Source organism: Musca domestica, unplaced genomic scaffold (genome assembly GCF_030504385.1).
Source record: "Musca domestica strain aabys unplaced genomic scaffold, Musca_domestica.polishedcontigs.V.1.1 2, whole genome shotgun sequence".
Taxonomy (NCBI): domain Eukaryota; kingdom Metazoa; phylum Arthropoda; class Insecta; order Diptera; family Muscidae; genus Musca; species Musca domestica.
In genome coordinates, this window is record NW_026712249.1 from 14,849,098 (window position 1) to 14,870,144 (window position 21,047).

At 37.6% G+C, this 21,047-nt stretch overlaps 3 protein-coding genes across 7 annotated transcripts in view; 2 read left to right on the forward strand and 1 right to left on the reverse strand.

Annotated features, from left to right (window-relative positions):
* The window catches only part of LOC101888529 (cAMP-specific 3',5'-cyclic phosphodiesterase), a 668,201-nt gene that overhangs the window by 206,641 nt on the left and 440,513 nt on the right, over nucleotides 1–21,047 (forward strand). The window lies entirely within an intron of this gene.
* Nucleotides 619–3,343, reverse strand: LOC101895808 (membrane-bound alkaline phosphatase). The gene is made up of 3 exons (XM_005192101.4): nucleotides 3,166–3,343; nucleotides 1,890–3,055; nucleotides 619–1,095 (listed from the first exon to the last, which is right to left on the reverse strand). The coding sequence occupies exons 1-3, from the start codon at nucleotides 3,218–3,220 to the stop codon at nucleotides 769–771; spliced, it is 1,548 nt and encodes a 515-aa protein (XP_005192158.2). The 5' UTR covers nucleotides 3,221–3,343; the 3' UTR covers nucleotides 619–768.
* Nucleotides 11,141–12,946, forward strand: LOC101895983 (membrane-bound alkaline phosphatase). Its single transcript, XM_005192102.4, has 2 exons — nucleotides 11,141–12,426; nucleotides 12,531–12,946. Exons 1-2 carry the CDS (start codon nucleotides 11,185–11,187, stop codon nucleotides 12,876–12,878), a joined length of 1,590 nt encoding a protein of 529 aa, XP_005192159.2. The 5' UTR covers nucleotides 11,141–11,184; the 3' UTR covers nucleotides 12,879–12,946.

Sequence of the window (21,047 nt, forward strand, 5' to 3'; positions counted from 1 at the left end):
ATATTCTTTAAAAAATCCACGTTTGGATGGTCCTTGAAAAAATATTCTTTAAAAAATCCACATTTGGATGGTCCGTGAAAAAATATTCTTTAAAATATCCACGTTTGGATGGTCCCTGAAAAAATATTCTTTAAAAATCCACGTTTTCTTGGTCCTTGAAAAAATATTCTTTAAAAATCTTCTTTAGAAATCCACGTTAAAAAAAATCTATTTAAAAAAATTAAATTTAAAATTTAATTAAAAATTTTATTCGATTTTGCCGATAACTCCATTAAGTTCGATTATTGCATCAATTCCTGAAGAATATTGTTTGGAAATTCTAAATATATTTCTACAAAATTTGCCATTTGTTGAAGATTCTGACCAGCCATGTATAAAAGTTCATTTCTTCAAAGAAGACTTAAGTTCATTTGCTTTTTACCTTGTCTTGCAATGCATAGTTCATTGTTCCATGTTACTAAAAAAAATCAGCAACAACACTACACCTGTTCGTTTTTTTCTTCTTCTTCTCTATTTGTTATGAATAAATTTAATTAAATCCTAGAATTTCATTTCATCTACCTTCGTTTGCACTTTTCTCCATATCTGCCCAAGGATGTTTTTAGAGGCGTCCAGAAATACAATGCAGCAAATATTTCTTTTTTATATTGGATTAGATAAATATATACAACAAATTAATTTCTATACAAAAACAAACACACAAAACTATATCACATAAATGCTATTGATTTTCCTCTCGCACTCTCCATCCTCCATCCATTGGCTTGCTCATCTAGCAAATGGACCAATTTGTGCCGCCCTGGCCATCAGCATGGGGATGTGAGTTTGCAAATAGTTGCCACTGAAATAATGGGCCATTGGTCCCTTGGCAAATATGGCAACATCATCGGCTCCATGGGTCTCGGATTCTAATGGCACGGCGGCCATATATTTACGTTTAGGATTGGTGAAATCTACATCGCTCAGATCTTTGCGTCCCTTTTTGGCGGAGAAAGTTTTTTCATAACCCGGACCATTGGCATAGGACATTATGGTGTAGGGCAGGCCATCTTCGGCAACATCTTCGTTGAGGCCCAAGATGTCGGCATTGCGGGACTGGAAAGAGGAAGAGAAATATTTTTAAATTAGAAATCTATGGGAATGATTTGGTTACAAAACTAACTCTGTGATGGGATGAAGATTCCATCTCTATACTTTCGACCAATACCAAATTTAGTACCATTTAGTACTTTTCGTACAATTTTAAGTACGAATTTCCAAAACTGCCTTCATTCCTTAGTCCTTAAAGGCAGTAGTAATTTTATTTTTTAAATTTAAAAATTCCAGCTCTTTCGGTTCAACCAAATCGAATTTGTAACAAATTTAGTACCATTTAGTACTTTTCGTGTACATAAGTACAAAATTTCGAAACCTCACCCATATTGCAATCCTACACTCCGTCAGTAGTGTTGATTTCAGGATTTCAGCTCCATCTTTTCCTCCAAATTCAAATTGTACTAAATTTAGTACCGTTTAGTACTTTTCGTATACGAGCGTACACACTTCTTAAACGACCTCCTTATATCGAATCTACCCCTCAACCTTCGAAATTTCAAGTTTTTAGCTTCAACCGTTCATATGGTACGAAATGGTACCAAATGTAGTACATTTTAGTACTTTTCGTACACTTATAGTGTAAATTTCCAAAAACCCTCCGGTACATCTATCATACACTCCATCAGTGACCCTCATTCCAAATTTAAGAGTTCTAGCTCTACTGCTTCCTCAAATAAAAAGGTACCATATTTTGTACCTTTTATTACTTTCGTACCGTACCGTACCTTATTTCTGAATCCCATTTATAATTTTGAACAAAAAAAAAATAAAAAAAATATCCTCTCAAAACTTACCGGATAACCACCAATGGTCATGGTGTGTGAATGATCCGATGTGACCACAATTAAGGTATCCTCACTGGAGGTCATTTCCAATGCCTTCTCTACAGCTCTGTTAAATTCTTCGGTATCTTCCAAGCTACGCCTAGCCCTGGTATCATGATGGGCCATATCAATTTTGGCTCCCTCCACAAAGAGGAAATAACCCTCATTGGACTGCTGCAATAAACCTATGGCCGCCTCGGTCATTTCACTCAACGATGGTATGTCATCCTTGAGACCCTCACGTTCCAAGTCCCCGTGATAGGGACAATGGGAGGCCGAGAATAAACCCAAAACGTAATCCACATCTTGAGTGGCTAACTTTTCCATATCCCGCTTGTTCCAAACATAGGAGGCTTTCAGATTCTCAGCCTTTTTCAATTTTAGCCATTCCTCAATCAAATTGCGGCCATCTGTGCGATTACCGGGCACTCCAGTTTCATCTACCATAGATTCGCTGAGGAAGTTCCTACGTCCACCACCCATGATGACATTTAATTTGGAACCCACTTCCCATTCCACCAATTGCCGGGCAATATCCACATTGGCCACGGGGTCACATAAGTTTTCCTTGATTTTACCATCATGCTCCCATTCACGATTGGCGGTGTGGGCATAAACACCGGCCGGTGAGGCATGGGTTACCCGGGCCGTGGTTACCAATCCAGTACGTTTTCCCGAATCCTGTGCCCACTTGGCAATGCTTTCGGTATGCAATGACTTATCCTGGCCCAGTTCACAATCAAATCTCAGCACTTGTCCATTAACCCCAATGGTACCATAATTCCCCTTGACACCACTCAAATAGGCCGTCGATGTTGAGGCCGAATCGGGAACTTGGCGATCAACACAAAACGTCTTCGAGAGGCCAACATAGGGGAATTTTTCGAAGGCCAACTGCTTGGAGGCATCACCCATATATGAACGCACTGCGGTCAGGGTATGCACCGACATGCCATCGCCCAAGAAGAGTATGACGTTTTTGGCCTTATTCATATTCAACTTGTTTTGTTGTTGTAATTTTTGCTCCAAATACGTTTGGGCATTTTCGTACCAATACTCCGGATTCAATTCATTAATATTTCGCACCGTTTGGGCTTTGTTGAATTTAACTGGTTTCAAATGGGGATGAGTCTCATCTGCAAAGAAATAAAAAAAAAAAAATATGGAATAATTAACCCAAATTTCGAATTCGAAAACAAAGAGAATGCAAACTGTCTCCAAAAAAAAAAAAAGACAAAATACAAACCTATTTTGCTGGCCCAAGCCACCGCTGCTAATGTCACAAATGTAAACAAATGCATTTTATTTTCTTTTCTGTTTTGGTCTTGCGTTTCAAAACCAGTTTCAGTTTCTTTGCCGAACTCAAAGACCAACCAACACCACGACGTACAGACCACGGCACTACCGGCAGCACCTGTTGGATTTGAGCGTAAATTGTCGACTGAATTCAATTACCCACATTTGTAGGGGTTTTATAAAAAAAAACACAAAACACTCAACACCGGTCAGTACCTGCACTTCAATCGAACGATCATTAGATTTGGCACTTACACCAACAGTAGCAGCAAGACTCCTCAAAAATAATTATTGATTTTGTTGTAGTTAGCGGTGATTTTTTTAATTTCGAAAATATCAATATTGTTAGTTTGGAGATAATGTTATCGGAGATGGAGGTTAGAGATTTTAAAAATAATCTTTTGTTTGTACAATCACTGTTGTTGAAAAATAACTTTGTTTTTTTTTTCTGGGAATTCTAAATGAGTTATTTGTGATTTTGTGTTCAGATTTTATTTATAGATATGGGTCTTTGGGGAGGCCATATTTTTGACGAAAACTGTTTTTTGGAAATAAAATTGTTAAAAAAAATATTAAAAAAAATATATTAAAAAAATTTTAAAAAAAATATTTTTTACAGAAGAAAATTTTAAAAAAAAGTTGTTAAAAACAAAAAAATGATTGTTTTTAAATAATTAACAAGCAAACAAGTAAAAAAAAGCAGATATGTTTAGCCGGGCCGAACTTGTTATACCCTCCACCATATGGAAGAAACTTGAAAAATTTCAAAAAAAAAAAATCCCTCGAAAAATACCGCTCCAATGAAAACCATTATATGTGGGCTATACAAAGACGTGGACCTGCTTACGAAATTGTTTGTCATAGGCTGTAGTACCCATAACGAACTTCAAATACCAAATTTGAAACATTTCCGGTGAATAATGTCGATAAGAACATCAAAATACCGAATATCGGGAGGTACAGTTATATAGGGTCTATAAAATTTTTATTTCCATAGGTTGTAGTACCCATTAGAATCTCTCAATACGAAATTTGAAACAATTCCGGTGAATAATGTCTCTGAAATCATGAAAATACCAAATAATGGGGGGTGGTACCATTATGGGGGCTATGCTAAGACGTGGACCTACATGGCCCATTTTCTGTTTTATGCTGTAGTATATATTACAAACTTCAAATACCAAGTTTGAAACAATTCCGGTAAATAATGTCGCTAAAATAAGCAAAATACCGAATATCGGGAGGTACCATTATATGAAGGCTATACGAAGACTTGGACCTGCATACACAAATTTTTGGCATTAGCTGTAGTACCCATTACGAACTTCAAATACCAAATTTGAAATAATTCCGGTATATAATGTCGTTGAAATCATAAAAATACCGAATATCGGGAGGTAGCGTTATATGGGGGCTATACGAAGACGTGGACCTGCATACGAAATTTTTTGCCATAGGTTGGATCTTTCAGTACGAAATTTGAAACTATTCCAGTGAATAATGTTGCTGAAATCATAAAAATACCGAATAATGGGGGATACCGTTATATGGCGGCTATATGATATCGTGGACCTACATAGACAATTCTTCTCTATGGGGTAAAGTACTCAGCAGGAACTCCTTGTATGGGTTTTCAGGCAATTCCATTGACAAATTTGGCTGAAATCATAATAATACCGGATATCGGCAGGTGCCGTTATATGGGGGTGGACCTATATATCGTGGACGATATCGTGGACCTATATAGACAATTGTTTTCCAGGGGTATACAGTACTTATGAGGAACTCCTTGTGTGGATTTTCAGACAATTCCATTGAAAAATGTGGCTAAAATCTTAAAAATACTGAATTTCGGGGGGTAACGTTATATGGGGGCTATAGCTATAAAGACAGATTTATGCAATATTTTAGCTTCCTGTCATTATTCGTTTTGACTTTAGCGTGATTGGAACAGATGGTCACACCGACGGACGGACAGGACTAAATCGTCTTAGAATTTTACGCTGATCAAGAATACATATACTTTGTTGGGTCTAAAATTAATATTTCGATGAATTACAAACGGAATGGCGAACTTAATATACCCTCCCAACTATTTATGGTGAAGGGTATAAAAAATTGGTAACAGAGGGTATATCATTTGATACTGCGAAAAATTGCCTCATCGAAATGACGGTTGTCGACCCTAGGTATCTTTGGACCAAATCCGTTTCAGGGCATGTGAAGTCGATCTAGGGGTGTCCGTAGCAAAGTAAAACGCCATAATTTTCACATTTTTTATTTAAAATTTATTGAATGAAAGCAAAACATGTCGGAAATAGCATCAAAATTTAGAATAAGTTTAGATTTGTTCGAATTGGTCACCTTTAGCACGAATTATGGCCTTCAAACGGCCAATGACTCTCTGCGGTATTTTGGCCCATTCCCGGCGAAGCGCTTGCATGAGGTGATCAACACTTTGGTATTTTTTAGTGCCAACCTTGCTTTCCAAAATACTCCAGACACAATAGTCCAACAAATTGGTATTCGGAGATTTTGGTGGCCATTGTGCACTGCAAATGAAGCGAGGAACCACATTTACCAACATTTGTAGGGGTTTTATAAAAAGAAAAAACGCAAAACACCTAACACCGGTCAGTACCTGCACTTGACTCGAACGATCATTAGATTTGGCACTTACGCCAACAGTAGCAGCAAGACTCCTCATACATAATTATTGATTTTGTTGCAGATATTGGTGATTTTTTTATTTTCGAAAATATCAATATTGTTAGTTTGGAGATAATGTTATCGGAGATGGAGGTTAGAGATTTTAAAAATAATCTTTTTTTTGTAAAATCACTGTTGTTGAAAAATAACTTTGTTTTCTTTTTCTGAGAATTCTAAATGAGTTATCTGTGATTTTGTGTTCAGATTTTATTTATAGATATGGGTCTTTGGGGAGGCCATATTTTTGACGAGAACCGTTTTTTGGAAATAAAATTGTTAAAAAAATATTTAAAAAAATATATTAAAAAAATCAAAAAAAAAAATATTTTTTACAGAAAAAATAAATTAAAAAAAATTGTTAAAAACAAAATATTATTGTTTTTAAATAATTAACAAGCAAACAAGTAAAAAAAGCAGCTAAGTTCGCCCGGGCCGTACTTTTTATACCCTCCTCCACTTGAAAAATTTCAAAAAAAAAAATCGAAAAATACCGCTCCAATGGAAACCATTATATGTGGGCTATACAAAGACGTGCACCTGCTTACGAAATTGTTTGTCATAGGCTGTAGTACCCATAACGAACTTCAAATACCAAATTTCAAACATTTCCGGTGAATAATGTTGCTGAAATCATGAAAATACAGAATATCGGGAGGTATCGTTATATAGTGGCTATAGGAAGACGTGGATCTTCATACAAAAATGTTGGTCATAGGCTGTAGTACGAATTTTGAAACGATTCCGCCGAATAATGTTGCTGAAATCGTCTAAATAACGAATATAAGGAGGTGCCGTTATATGGGGGCTATACGAAGACTTGGACATGCATACACAAATTTTTGTCATAAGCTGTAGTACCCATTACGAACTTCAAAAACCAAAAATAAAATAATTCCGGTATATAATGTCGTTGAAATCATAAAAATACCGAATATCGGGAGGTACCGTTATATGGAGGCTGTACGAAGACGTGGACCTGCATACGAAATTTTTTTGCCATAGGTTGTAGTACCCACTAGGATCTTCCAGCACGGAATTTAAAACAATTCCGGTGAATAATGTTGCTGAAATCTTAAAAATGACGAATATCGGGAGGTACCGTTATATGGGGGCTATACGATATTGTGGACCTATAAAGACTATTCTCTTTCATCGAGTAAAGTACTCACAAAGAACTCCATGTGTAGAATTGCAGACAACTCCCTTGACAAATGTGGCTAAAATCGTCAAAATACCAAATTATGGGGGTACCGTTATATGGAGGCTATACGATATCATGGACTTATATATACAATTCTCTTTCAGGGTATAAAGTACTGATATGGAACTCCTTGTGTGGATTTTCAGACAATTCCATTGAAAAATGTGGCTAAAATCTTCAAAATAACGAATATCGGGAGGGTAATGTTATATGGGGGCTATACGACATCGTGGACCGATATAGCCCATCTTCGAACTTGACCCGTCTGCAGACAAAAGACAGATATGTGCAAATTTTTGACTTCCTATCTTAATTCGTTTTGACTGTAGAATGATTACAACAGACGGACGGACGGGCGGACGGACAGGGCTAAATCGTCTTAGAATTTTACGGCGTTCAAAGAATATATATACTTTGTTGGGTCTAAAATTATTATTTCGTGGTGTTAAAAACGGAATGGCGAACTTAATATACCCTCCCAACTATTTATGGTGGAGGGTAAAAAAATTGGTAACAGAGGGTATATCATTTGATACCGCGAAAAATTGCCTCATCGAAATGACGGTTGTCGACCCTAGGTATCTTTGGACCAAATCCGTTTCAGGGCATGTGTAGTCGATCTAGAGGTGTCCGTAGCAAAGTCAAACGCCATCATTTTTACATCTTTTTTTTTAATTTATTAAATGAAAGCAAAAAATGTCGGTAATAGCATCAAATTTTAGAAGAAGTCCAGATTTGTTCGAATTGGTCACCTTTGGCACGAATTATGGCCTTCAAACGGCCAATGACTCTCTGCGGTATTTTGGCCCATTCCCGGCGAAGCGCTTGCTTGAGGTGATCGAACTTTGGTATTTTTTAGTGCCAACTTTGCTTTCCAAAATACTCCAGACACAATAGTCCAACGGATTGGTATCCGGAGATTTTGGTGGCCATTGTGAGCTGGCAATAAAGCGAAGAACCTAATTTTTTAACCATTCTTGGTAGGCGGTCGCGTGTTGAGTGCGATGGTGCTGAGTCCTGTTGGAACGTCCAAAGTTTGCGGCCAAAGTATTTGTGTGCCCAAGGCTTTAATACACCCTCCAGAATATTTCAACGATAATATTCGACATTTATTCTGATGCCACGGTCGATTAATGCGAGCGGAGAGTGACCATCGGCTGTTATGGCGGCCCACACCATCACCCTGGCCAGCGCTTGAGATCTGGTGGTCAATCGATGCACCGGTGCACATTTTCAGCTGACTTCTTTGGCAAGTAAACACGTCATTTTGTTTGTTTACAAACTGCTAGACAACGAATGTTTTCCCATCGGAGAAACCCAAATTCGGCAGTTCACCACTTTCGGCCAGGCAAAGCAACTCTTTAGCTCTTTTGAGTCTATTTTCTCTCCGCTGCGGTGTAAGTTCTTGCACTTTTTGGAATTTCAATGGCTTTACCCCGGACACATTTTAAAATATTTGTCGAATGGAATATTGCGATATGTTCAGCTCACTAGCCATTTTACGCCACTGCGACGCGGGTTTCGATCAAGTCGCTTCTTTACTTTTCAAACCATTTCGGCTGAAGTTGATGGTTTCTTCCGTCTACTTCCTTGACCCAGGGTGGGCTACGCTACCAGTATCACGGTAACGAGCGATGGTATGAGACACAAAGATTTATTCACATTTAAAAGCTGGAGTGCTTTAACGATAGCCACTTGTGGTTTTCCAGCCAAATATAGAGAAATCACACTACCACGCTTGAATCCGATCACGAATAACTTTTGTTCTGGAAAATTCTCACCAAAATGCTTTTGTACGCTTCTAAACAATAGAATGAGCTGTCACTGGAATAATTTTAACAGCTGTCGGACGAGTGGCTTAGAAATGACAGCAGTCTGAAGTTGATTGCAGTTTTTTCATCTTACGCTTTATATAATTTGTAGGATCTATTATGAATATTTCAAGGAATTACGAATGGATTGACAAAGCCATAAAATGGTGGACGGTATAAAAACCTTACTTAAATTTTCCCTAAACAATAGCTCTAGGTTGTGCCAGGGGTATTCTTATGTTGTTTATTTTTATACCCTCCACCTTGGAAAGGAGGGTATATTAACTTTGTCATTCCGTTTGTAACATCCTTAAATATTCGTCGTAGACCCCATAAAGTATATATAATAATAATCAGCATAAAAGTTGATTTAACGATGTCCGTCTGTTTGTCTGTACGTCTGTCTGTCCGTCTGTCTGTTGAAATCACGATACAGCCCACATTATTTGACGTAGAGCGCAAAAATTTAGCAGAGCAATTTGTATTGTGTCTAGCATGGTTGGTATTGAAAATGAGATATATCGGTCCACGTTCTGGTATAGTCCCCATATATCGATACCTCCCGATATTCGGTATTTTGATGATTTATGCCACATTTACAAATTTTTACGGATTTGTCTGAAAATTGGTATTTGTAGGTCATAACTGGTCCCTGTACGTGTGGCAAAACATTGCATATATAGGTCCACGTTTTGGTATAGCCCCCATATAAAGGTACCTCCCGATATTCGATATTTTGGTGGTTTTTGCCAAATTTTTTCACTGATTTGTCTGAAAATTGGTGGTTGTAGATCATAATGGGCCCTAGTTCGTGTGGCGAAATATTGTATGTATAGGTCCACGTTTTGGTATAGTCCCCATATAACGGTACCTCCCAAAATTCGGTATTTTGATGATTTTTGCCACAATTTTCTACGGATTTGCCTAAAAATTGGTATTTGTAGTTAATTATGGGTTATAGCTCGGGTGGCAGAAGATTGAATATGTAGGTCCAAGTTTTCTTATAGTGCACATATAACGATACCCTCCATATATTCGGTATTTTGATAATCCTAGACACATTTCCCCACGATTTTTTTTTTCAAATTTGGTATTTAAGAAGATTTGGTAGATGAAAATCCTTGATGTATAAATTTGTCTATAGAGGTTCCCGTTTTGGTATGGCCCCATATAATGGCCTCATCCTCTTTATGGTTTTTATAAAAATTTAATGGGTTTTTACTTGTTTTCTTTGCCTCTACTTTAATAATCTATTGGATTTTCCCCGTAATTATTTAAAAAAATAATAATTTTATTGTTTTTGTAGTAATATTTTGAAAAATAAAAACCTTACTTTAAGCTTCCCTCAATAATAGCTTTAGTTGGAGCTGGAGGCATACTAAGGCTGTGTATTTTTTCTCATAGTAATGGGATAGAGAGAGAAACCCCGTAAAATCTCTCCTCTCTCTCAATAGTTTCTCTAATGTTTATTTATGTTAATATGTTATTACATTATTAACATCAAACACCCCACAGGCCATACATCAGTTATTAGGCAATTTCCAATACCCGATATGGTCACCCCAAATATTGAATACCATCACTCACACACATGGCAACATAACACCATACCTTGTCGTACTTTGTACACCACCGTCAATTGTATTGGCCAAAACACGGTGCACGAGAATGTCACGCTACGCTAAGTGGCAGCAGTAGCTGGCAAGTGCGTAATAAATATTAAATTCGCCGATTACGAGCGGGGGCCAATTGGCACATGCTTTCGCTTATGGAGGTGTGAGATTTTTGTTGGTGGCATCGATCGAGCCGAAATACGAAATTTATGACCGGCCGGCCGGAAGGAAATTTGGGGAGATATTTTGAGATTTATGGGCCATACAAAGTCAATGAGTGGAGGTGTACTCGAATAAGGCTATTCGAGAATGAGAGTGAGTGAGAGATGGAGAATGACAGGCAGCTAGTTGGCAATAGCCTTTTATAAAAATCAATCAAAACGGCTAATAAATTTTACTACAAGCCAAATAACAAAATCGCACACACCTCCTTTATGGATGAGCGCGAGAAACGTGTGCGATAGCCAAAGACCAAATCACGAGATATTGACTGGCCAGACTGGACTCTCCTGGTGCTTGGCTGATAAGACTCAATAGCAAACAAATGCAAGACAAAAAAAATTAAATTTTTTGCTTATAAAAGCCCGCCAGAGTGGCTAGTTGGTAGTTAGTCAACTCTGAGATTTAGTCACAAAATGTTATCGTCGCAACGTTGCCGACGGGTTTTGCTGCTCTTGGCTTTATGCCATTGCCTGAGCATCGCTTGCTCTCTGCAGTGTGCCGAAGATGATGAGGATTGTCGTGAGGCATTTATGCATCCCAACATTGAAGACCACTCGATACGACGCCGTTCAATTCCCGGAGAGGTACAGTCGGAATATTGGCTGGACAAAGGCAAACGTTTTGTGGCCTATAAAGATGCCAGTGCCAGTCGGCCCCAGCGAGGTAAAGCCAAGAATATTATTTTCTTTTTGGGTGATGGCATGTCATTGGCCACACTGGCTGCCACCCGGGTCTATTTGGGTGGTGAGGAACAGGAATTGTCTTTTGAAAGTTTCCCCGATGTGGGTCTAATGAAAACCTATGCCATTGATCGTTTGGTAACGGATTCCGCCTCAGCAGCCACGGCTCTGCTATGTGGTGTAAAGGCCAACTATGGTACGGTGGGTGTTTCGGGTCGAGTTCAGCGTGCCGATTGTGAGGCCTCGAAAGATCCCGCTCACCATGTGGACTCCATTGCCAAATGGGCCTTGGACAGTGGTCGTCAGGTGGGTTTGGTTACCACCACTCGGGTGACACATGCCTCACCGGCTGGCCTCTATGCCCATGTGGCGGATCGTGATTGGGAAAACGACAAGAAAGTAAAGACAGATTGTGGCAAAAATTCAGGTATAGCCGACATTGCCCTACAGCTAATGGAAGGAGATGTGGGCAGGAGGTTCAAAGTAATTCTCGGTGGTGGAAAATCACAGTTTTTGGATAAAGACTACTCCGAGGATGGCAAGCGTCGGGATGAACGTAATCTAATTAAAGAATTCCAACAGCTTGATTCCGAAAATGTCTTCGTGGAAACCAGAGATGAATTGATGGCCGTGGAGGCGGACAAGACCAAACGTTTATTGGGTCTCTTCAACGAGGGTCACATGAAATATAATCTCAAGGCCTTGGATTCCAAGAAAAATCAACAACCCACTCTCACCGAAATGACCCACAAGGCCATTGAGGTTTTGAGCCAGGGCGAGGGGGGATATTTCCTTTTCATTGAGGCTGGTCGCATTGATATGGCCCATCATAATAACAAGGCCAAACTGGCCTTGGATGAAACTGCCCAGCTAAGTGAGGCTGTGGCCTTGGCCAGAACTTTGACCAGTGTAGATGATACTCTTATTGTGGTGGCTTCGGATCATTCTCATACCATGAGTATTTCAGGATATGCTGTAAGTTTGATTTTTTTTATAGCAAAACGGAATGAGTAATTTTTAATTGTTGCTCTCCCTACTCTCTCTTTCTCTTTACTCTCTCTCTCTTTTATTTCCCTTAGCAACGCAAAAATGACATTTTTGGCTTTGGTGCCTTCGGTGAAGACCAGCTGCCATACCTCACCTTGAGCTATGCCAATGGTCCCAGTTTTGGGGAATTTTACAACACAAAAGCCCATGTCCGCTATGATCCCACCAATCAAAATGAAGATTCAGATTTAGATTTTGATCTACAATTTCCTTCGACGGTACCCTTGGAATCTGAGACCCACAGTGCCGAAGATGTGGCAGTTTATGCCTCAGGTCCTTGGTCCGATTTATTCAGTGGTGTCTATGAACAGAGTACTTTGCCGTATTTGATGGCATTTGCTGGCTGTTTTGGTCCTGGCAAACAGGCATGCAGCTCATAGGGAGATGCAAGAGTTTGAACCCTTTGAAAAAACATATAAAGCTGTATTGTGATATTTAATTAAATTAATTGAAATAAAAAAATAAATATTTAATATTTAATTTTTTCTCTATAAATTGTGAAGGTAGAAGTTAATATACAGGGTAAAATGACTGCAACCAACTTCAGACTGCTATCACTTCTAAGCCACTCGTCCGACAACTGTTAAAATTATTTCAGTGACAGCTCAGTACATTGTTTACGAGCCTACAAATGGAATTCAAGCATGATAGTGTGATTTCTTTATATTTGGCTGGAAAGCCACAAGTGGCTATCGTCAGAGCACTCCAGCATTTAAATGGGAATAAATGTTTTGTGTCTCGTACCATCGCTCGTTACCGTGATACTGGTAGATGGTCGCGTAGCCCGACGTCAAGGAGGTGGACGGAAGAATACAGCAGCATCAGCAGAAATGGTTCGTAAAGTAAAGAAGCGACTTGATCGAAACCCGTGTCGCAGTGGCCGCAAAATGGCTCGTGAGCTGAACATACCGCAATATTCCATTCGGCAAATATTGAAAAATGAGTTCGGGGTAAAGCCATTGAAATTCCAAAAAGTGCAAGAACTCACATCGCAACAAAAAGAAAATAGACTCAAAAGAGCTAAAGAGTTGCTTCGCTTGGCCGAAAGTTGTAAACTGCCGAATTTAGTTTTCTCCGCTCCGATGAGAACACATTCGTTGTCCAGCAATTTGTAAGCAAGCAAAATGATCGTGTTTGCTTGCCAAAGAGGTCAGCTGTGCACCGTCGGTTGGCCACCAGAACTCAAGTCTCAAGCCGGCCATGGTGATGGTGTGGGTCGCCATAACAGCCAATAGTCGCCCTCCGCTCGTATAATTCGACCGTGGTATCAGAATAAATGCCAATTATTAAAGCGAAAATATTCTGGAGGGTGTTTTAAAGGCTTGGGCACGCAAATTTTCGCCACAGACCTTGGACATTCCAACAGGACTCAGCACGCTCCACCCAAGAATAGTTACAAAATGAGGTTGCTCGCTTTATTTCCAGTGCACAATGGCCACCAAAATCTCCGGATATCAATCCGTTGGACTACTGTATCTAGAGTATTTTGGAAAGCTGTAAGTTCGGCCGGGCCGAACTTTGAATTAAATTTGAATACCCTCCACCATTTGGAACGAATTTGGCAATTAAGAGATTAAGATTAAGCCTAACCATTTTGCAACAACAAAATTCTTAAAAACAATAAAATCCTTTAAAATCTTAGAAATACCGAATATAGCAGTTATATTAGGGTCAATACTACGTCATGGACCTGCATAGGTAATTTTTTTCATAAGCCATAACAATATTCAAATGCTAAACTTAGAAAAAAACGGTGAATAATGTAGCTACAGTCATTAAAAAACCGATTATCGGTAGGTACCGTTATATGTGGGCTATACGAAGGCGTGGACCTGCACTGACAATTTTCTGTCTTAGGATTTAGTATTCATTACGAACTTCAAATAGCCAATTTAAAACAATTCTGGTGAATAAAGTCGCTGAAAAATTAATATACCCTCCATAGTATGGTGGATTTTTTGTCCAAATTTTAATTTTCGTTCTGAAGGTCCTTTCAAATAATGTCAATTGTTTTTTCTCATTATCTCAATAATAATAATAATAATAATATAATAATAATAATTCTACAAATTGCCTATATCTCAAAAAATCTAAATTGTGTGACCGTAGTTCTAATTTGCAAAAAAATTCTGCTAAATGCATAAAATTAAATATTTTTTTAATTGCGAATTTTTGTGCTCTAATAATAACCCGTTCTCAATTTTAACAGAACACTTTAAATTGTTCAGATATTTTATTTATGAATAATAATTCAAATATATTGGTTCAACACTCAAGTCATTGCAATGCATTGAGCTTAACGACCGGTTTTAGCAAACGACGATTAAAAATAGTAGAGTCCAATCCATCAATAGATGTATATATGTGCACATACTTACATAGTTGCAAGCAATGTTCGCTAATTGCCAAAATAACCAGTAAACTATCAACATTCTGGGGATTTTTTATTTATTGTTTTTGTTCTTGGAATTATTAAAGCAAACATTTTTAGAGTCATGTTCTTCCAAAAAAAAAAAAAAAATAAAAATAAAAAGTAAAAATAAAATAAAAAATTGAGAAGTCATAAATGCAGATCTTGTTTTAGTAGAGATATTGGAATGTGCCGAGTTTATAAGGAATCAGATGCTCATTTTACGTTTTACGAGCTTCATGCCTATTCAAAATTTCAATCCGTTGTGGGGGAGCTACTAGAAGAAGTGTCCCACCTTCACACCAGATCTTATGTTAATAAAAATGAAAAATGTGTGAAATTTGAAGACAATCAAACTCTTACATCACATTTTAGAAGAGTTTTGATTATTCCAAATGTTGACCCTTTGTGGGAGAGGTACTAGTTGGAGTGGTTCCATTTTCGCACCTGACCTAGCACTGAAAAAATATTTAAATTTGCAAAGTTTGCACTAAATCAAATGATGCTTTCCCTTTCGATGAGATTAATTATTTTCTATTAGCAAGAGCCCCCTACTTCGTATGCAGAATAGGGAATTAATATAAAATAAATTTATGTTAAGAGAATTGTTTAGCCCAACCTAGTGCCAATTTTCAGATTTCAACCACTATCCCACATATAACAAAAGTTTATTTTTATATCAACTCTAATTCACAGGCTTGATTCTCATATCAATATATAACCAATATATAACCAACATATACCAAAACATCCTCCTTATTTCAACCCTAATTCAGAGGCTTGATTTTCACATCAAATTTCAAGGTTTTCTTCCCCACCCGTTCCTATAATTCAAAATGGTACCAAATTTAGTAAATTTTAGTATGGTTCATGCATCGTTAGAATTGCAAAAAGCCTTTCAGCCTTAAAATCTCTCATTCCAAATTTCAGATTTCCAGCTCTAATTCTTCCCCGAATACCAACGTTTATTACTATTCAGTCATTTCCGTACCAATTATTAGGTGTTTCCAAATCCCACGCCATGTATCAACCAAACCGCACAAATTTTCCATATTTAGGACTTTTCCACATTTTAGACTACCAATTTCTTACGCAAATATAAAATTGAGTACCACTTCATAGCGCAAACCTACACACCAATATCGATCAAAATTGAGTACCACTAAATACCTCTCCTATACCTACGGTACGTAATTTCAAAACTACCTCAAATCAATTCTGACTCCAACACTAGAATTCGGAAATCTAACTGTATCCGTCCAATCAATACCAACTTTTGTCAGATTAATTACATTTGGACTCTTGCAATACTTTTCTCCAAAAATAATTCCAAATTTCAGAACTCCAGCTCTATAGGTTCACCCAAATACAATGTGTACCAAATTTAGTATTATTTAGTTCCCAAAAGTAAAAATTTCGAAATGTTTCTACATAATCCAATCCTAGTTCTAAATTTCAGGGTCACAGCCCTATCGGTTCACCCTAATCCTAATTTTACTAAATTTAGTACCATTTAGTACATACCTCGATCGTACACTTCAACAGTCATCCGAATTCAAAATTTCAGGATTCCAACCTTATCGGTTCGCCCAAATCATAATTGTTCCAAATATAGATTTGTTCGTAATGGCCACCTTTGGCACGAATTATGGCCTTCAAACGGCCAATGAAACCGTCACACTCTGCCCGAATGTTGCTCTGCAGTATTTTGACCCATTCCCGGCGGAGCGCTTGCTTGATATGATTGCTTTCTAAAATACTCAAGACGCAATAGTCCAACCAAAACCAAATTCGGCAGTTCACCACTTTCGGCCAAGCGAAGCGACTCTTCAGCTCTTTTGAGTCTATTTATACCCTACAACACTATGTGCTGGGGGTATTATAAGTTTGATTGGGCCAGAATTTATGTAACACCTCGAAATATTGGTTTCCCATATAGGAAAGTATATATGGATCTTCCTAGCTCGCCGAGCTGAGTCGATCTAGCTATGTATGTCCGTCCGTCCGTCTGTCCGTCTGTCCATGTTAATTTGTAATCACTCTACAGGTCGCAATTATGGCCCGATCTTCACGAAATTTAAAATGTAGGTGGGGTTAATGTCAGAATAGAACCCTATTTCTTTTGGAGATGATCGCCAAATGTTTAGGGGTTGAAATGGACCAAATACTGAAAAAATGTCGGATTTTTCAGTAGCTATACAGGTCGCAATTATAGACCAATCGACGCGGAATTTCGCATGTAGCTAGAGGGCGGGGAAGAAGCCTACCAATTTGGGTGGTCATCGGATAATTTTTTGTTGAAAAAATTCAAACTTTTTCATTAAACCGCGATTATTTTAAATCCCGGCGAAATCATGAAGCTATGACAAGGTTACTTCCGATCTTTACATTGATGTTAACATCCAACAAATCGGATATATAGCAAAATATGTGCGATATATATGTCTATCAAAGAAGATATGCTTGAAAGATCTCATATATGTCGAGAACGGCTGAACTGATTTCGACAGTTCTCATTCAGAATGGCCTCTTGGCAGGAAATAAAAAAAACGTCTAAAAAATCGCATAAAAATATCTCTCTAAAGATGAAAATATTGATTATGTAATATTTTCTCATATTTTTTCAATTTTTGGCATATTTCCATTTTGATTTAAACATTTGGTAATATTTCTACAGCTAACAAAACTGAGTAGTTAGGATATCAGGATATCATATACAGATCGCATTTATGGCCCTATCCTTACGAAATTTTGCATGGGGATAAGATGAGGGTCAGAATAGAAACCTACTCTTTTTGGAGATGATCTGCAAAACGAACTGCAAAATTGTCAGCAGGTCGTAATTATCGCCCGATCCTCACGCACATTTGAATGGGGATTACCGGACATTGCAAAAGCCAAGCAGTTTTGGGTGGCCATCCAAAAATATTCAATGTGTGAAGGAGTTTGCCAACTTTTGTAGACAAAATACGAAAATGTGACTTTTTGGAGAATTCACAAATACAGGAAAGACGCTCTTCTGACTATTTCATTAACGCTGATTTCGTTGAATAATATAATCAAATGTCTGTATTTCACATAGACACGTTTCAGTCAAAAACCAATAATAAATTTTAATCTTTTGCCACTTCTGAGAGATTATAGGTCTTTGGGTAATATTGGTTCCAGATCTAGGAATACCATTTAAGTGCAACATCTACCAATAAATAGGAAATGAGCAAATTAGTTTAAGTTGCTATTATTCGAAAATTATCGAACGAAACCTGATGGTTTTCTTTTATTATTTGTCACAATATCTTGTGGAATTCTTTCGAGTATCTCGCCCATATAAACTGTATCGTTTATTGTAGTGTTGTAGGGTATTCAACGGTTGGCCCCGCTCGTCTGTAGCCTTTGCTTACTTGTTTATTTCTGTTGCGGTGTAAGTTCTTGCACTTTTTGTAATATCAATGGTTTCACCCAGAGCTCATTTTTAAATATTTGCCGAATGGAGTATTGCGATATATTCAGCTGACGAGGCATTTTCGGCACCTACGATGCGGGTTTCGATCAAGTCGCTTCTTTACTTTTTGAACCATTTCTGCTGATGTTGCTGTTTCTTTCTTCCGTCCACTTCCTTGAAGTCGGGTTATGCTACCAGTAACTACGCAACGGTAACGAGCGATGTTACGAGACACAAAAGATTTATTCACATTTAAATGCAGGAGTGCTCAAACGATAGCCACTTGTGGTTTTCCAGCCAAATATATAGAAATCACACTATCACGCTTGAATTATCAATCACGAATAACTTTTTTTCTGGAAAATTCTCACCAAAATGCTTTTGTGCGCTTGTAAACAATATTAGGAGCTGCACTGGAATCATTTTAACTGCTGTCGGACGATTGGCTTAGAAATGGCATAAGTCTGAAGTTGGTTGCAGTTCTTTCATTTCACCCTGTATTCACAATTCGAACCTCATTCGAAATTCCGTGACGATTGGTCATGTCCAAAAATGTCATGTAAATTGGACTTCTGTTCCATCCATAACTCCCTGCAAAATTTCGTGAGAGTTGGGCTATAATTGCGACCTGTAGCATGATTGCAAATTATCATGGACTTGCAGATAGATACACATTGCTATATCGACTCAGCTCGAAGAGAAGATCCCGGGGTCTAGGACCAATATTCCGAGGTCCTACACACTTTTTGACCTTATCAAACTTGAAATACCCTCAACACATAGTGTTGTGGCTACACAACTCATTGAGGAATATCGGAGTGGAATTTCATATATTTTTTGTTTATTATTATTTTTATACCCTCCACCATTCTATGGAGGGTATATCAACTTTGTCATTCCGTTTGTAACTCCTCGAAATATTCATAATGGACCCTACAAAGTATGTATATTCTAGATCAGCGTAAAATTCTAAAACGATCCATGTCGTTCCACGTTTTCTTATAGCCCCCATGTAAAGGTACCTCCTGATATTCGGTATTTTCAAGATTTAAGCGACATTATTTACCGGAATTATTTAAAATTTCGCATTTGAAGTTCGTAATGGGTACTACAGCCTATGCCAAAAATTTTTGTTTACAAGTCCAAGTCTTCCTATAGCCCCTATATAACGGTACCTCCCAATATTCGGTATTTTGACGATTTCAGCAACATCGTTCACGGGAATCGTTTCAAATTTCATACTGGAAGTTCCTAATGGGTACTACAGCCTATGAAAAAAATTTTTGTATGCAGGTCCAAGTCTTCGTATAGCCCCCATATAACGATAACTCCCGATATTCGGTATTTTGATGATTTCAGCAACATAATTCACCAGAATTGTCTAAAATTTCCTACCGGAAGATCCTAATGGGTACTACAACCTAAGACAGAAAATTGTCTGTGTAGCACCACGTCTTCGGTAACTCCCGATACTCCGTATTTTCATGATTTTTGCGACATTATTCATCGTATTTGCTTTCGTATTTGAAGTTCGTAATAGGCACTACAGCCTATGACAAAAAATTTCGTTTACATGTCCACTTCTTCGCATAGTCCCCATAATTTGAAGTTCGTAATGGGCAGTACAGCCTATGATAAAAAATTTCGTATACATGTCCACAGGTTTCATTTAAGTGGTAGTTTTCGAATTTTTTTTTTTTTTTGAAATTTTTCAATTTCCTTCGACATGGTGGATGGGTATTAAAAGTTTGGTCTGGCCGAACTTACCTTATTTTTTACTTGTTTTTGTTTAGCTCTCCCCATAACTACAAAAAAATTTAATTTAATCTTCCTTAAATTTCTCTAAAAGTTCTACAAAAATTCAGAGATAAAAATTCAAACTTTCGTGATGATACATTGTGACGTACATAAGTCAGTAGAACTGGTGCCAACAAATAAGTTGATCCCAAATAAAATACCAAACTTCACACAACTCACAGAGACTTCCAAGAAATGTCAACAAAGGAATGCAAATAATTGTGATATGAATTATGGCAAAGATGGGAGAGAACTTGATGCTGGCTAGAGACCAATTGCTAACAAAGTTCGTACTTATCATTGAGTCACAGCATTTTCATTCTTATCAGCTGCAATATTATGAAAAGACCACCTGACCACTTGTGTTTTTCGGGAGATAAAACCCAATTTTTGCCAAAAAGTCCACATGTGGTTATCTTTTTTTTTTTTTTTTTTTTGTTCTGTTCCAAAAATTTGCGAAGATATCAAACTGGGCAAGTGTTGCCTCTAATCTCTATCTTTGGAAAAATGATTATATATTTTTTTTTTTTTTTTTTTTTTTTTTTGCTAAGTGACCAATGATTTATTGTCAGGCAACGACGAGTGGGGTAGTCTAGGCTAGAACAAACGTACCGCTTCACTCTCTGCTTCTACTCATAGCTGTTGTTTTATGCCGCTTCTATTTGAACAATCATAAAGCGATTAAATCCGAACAGAGTTTTTTTTGCGTCTGACACCGTCACTCTCAATGACAACACTTTTTAGCTATGAAATGCAAACACGCCTGCCTTTATTTGTTTCCATTTGATTCGTTTCATTATTTTATTGCTAATTATGTGATAATTGTAACGCTTTAGAATTTTTTGTGATTTATTGTTTTTTATTAATGCTAATTTGTTGTGGGAGGATCAGAGAAAATGT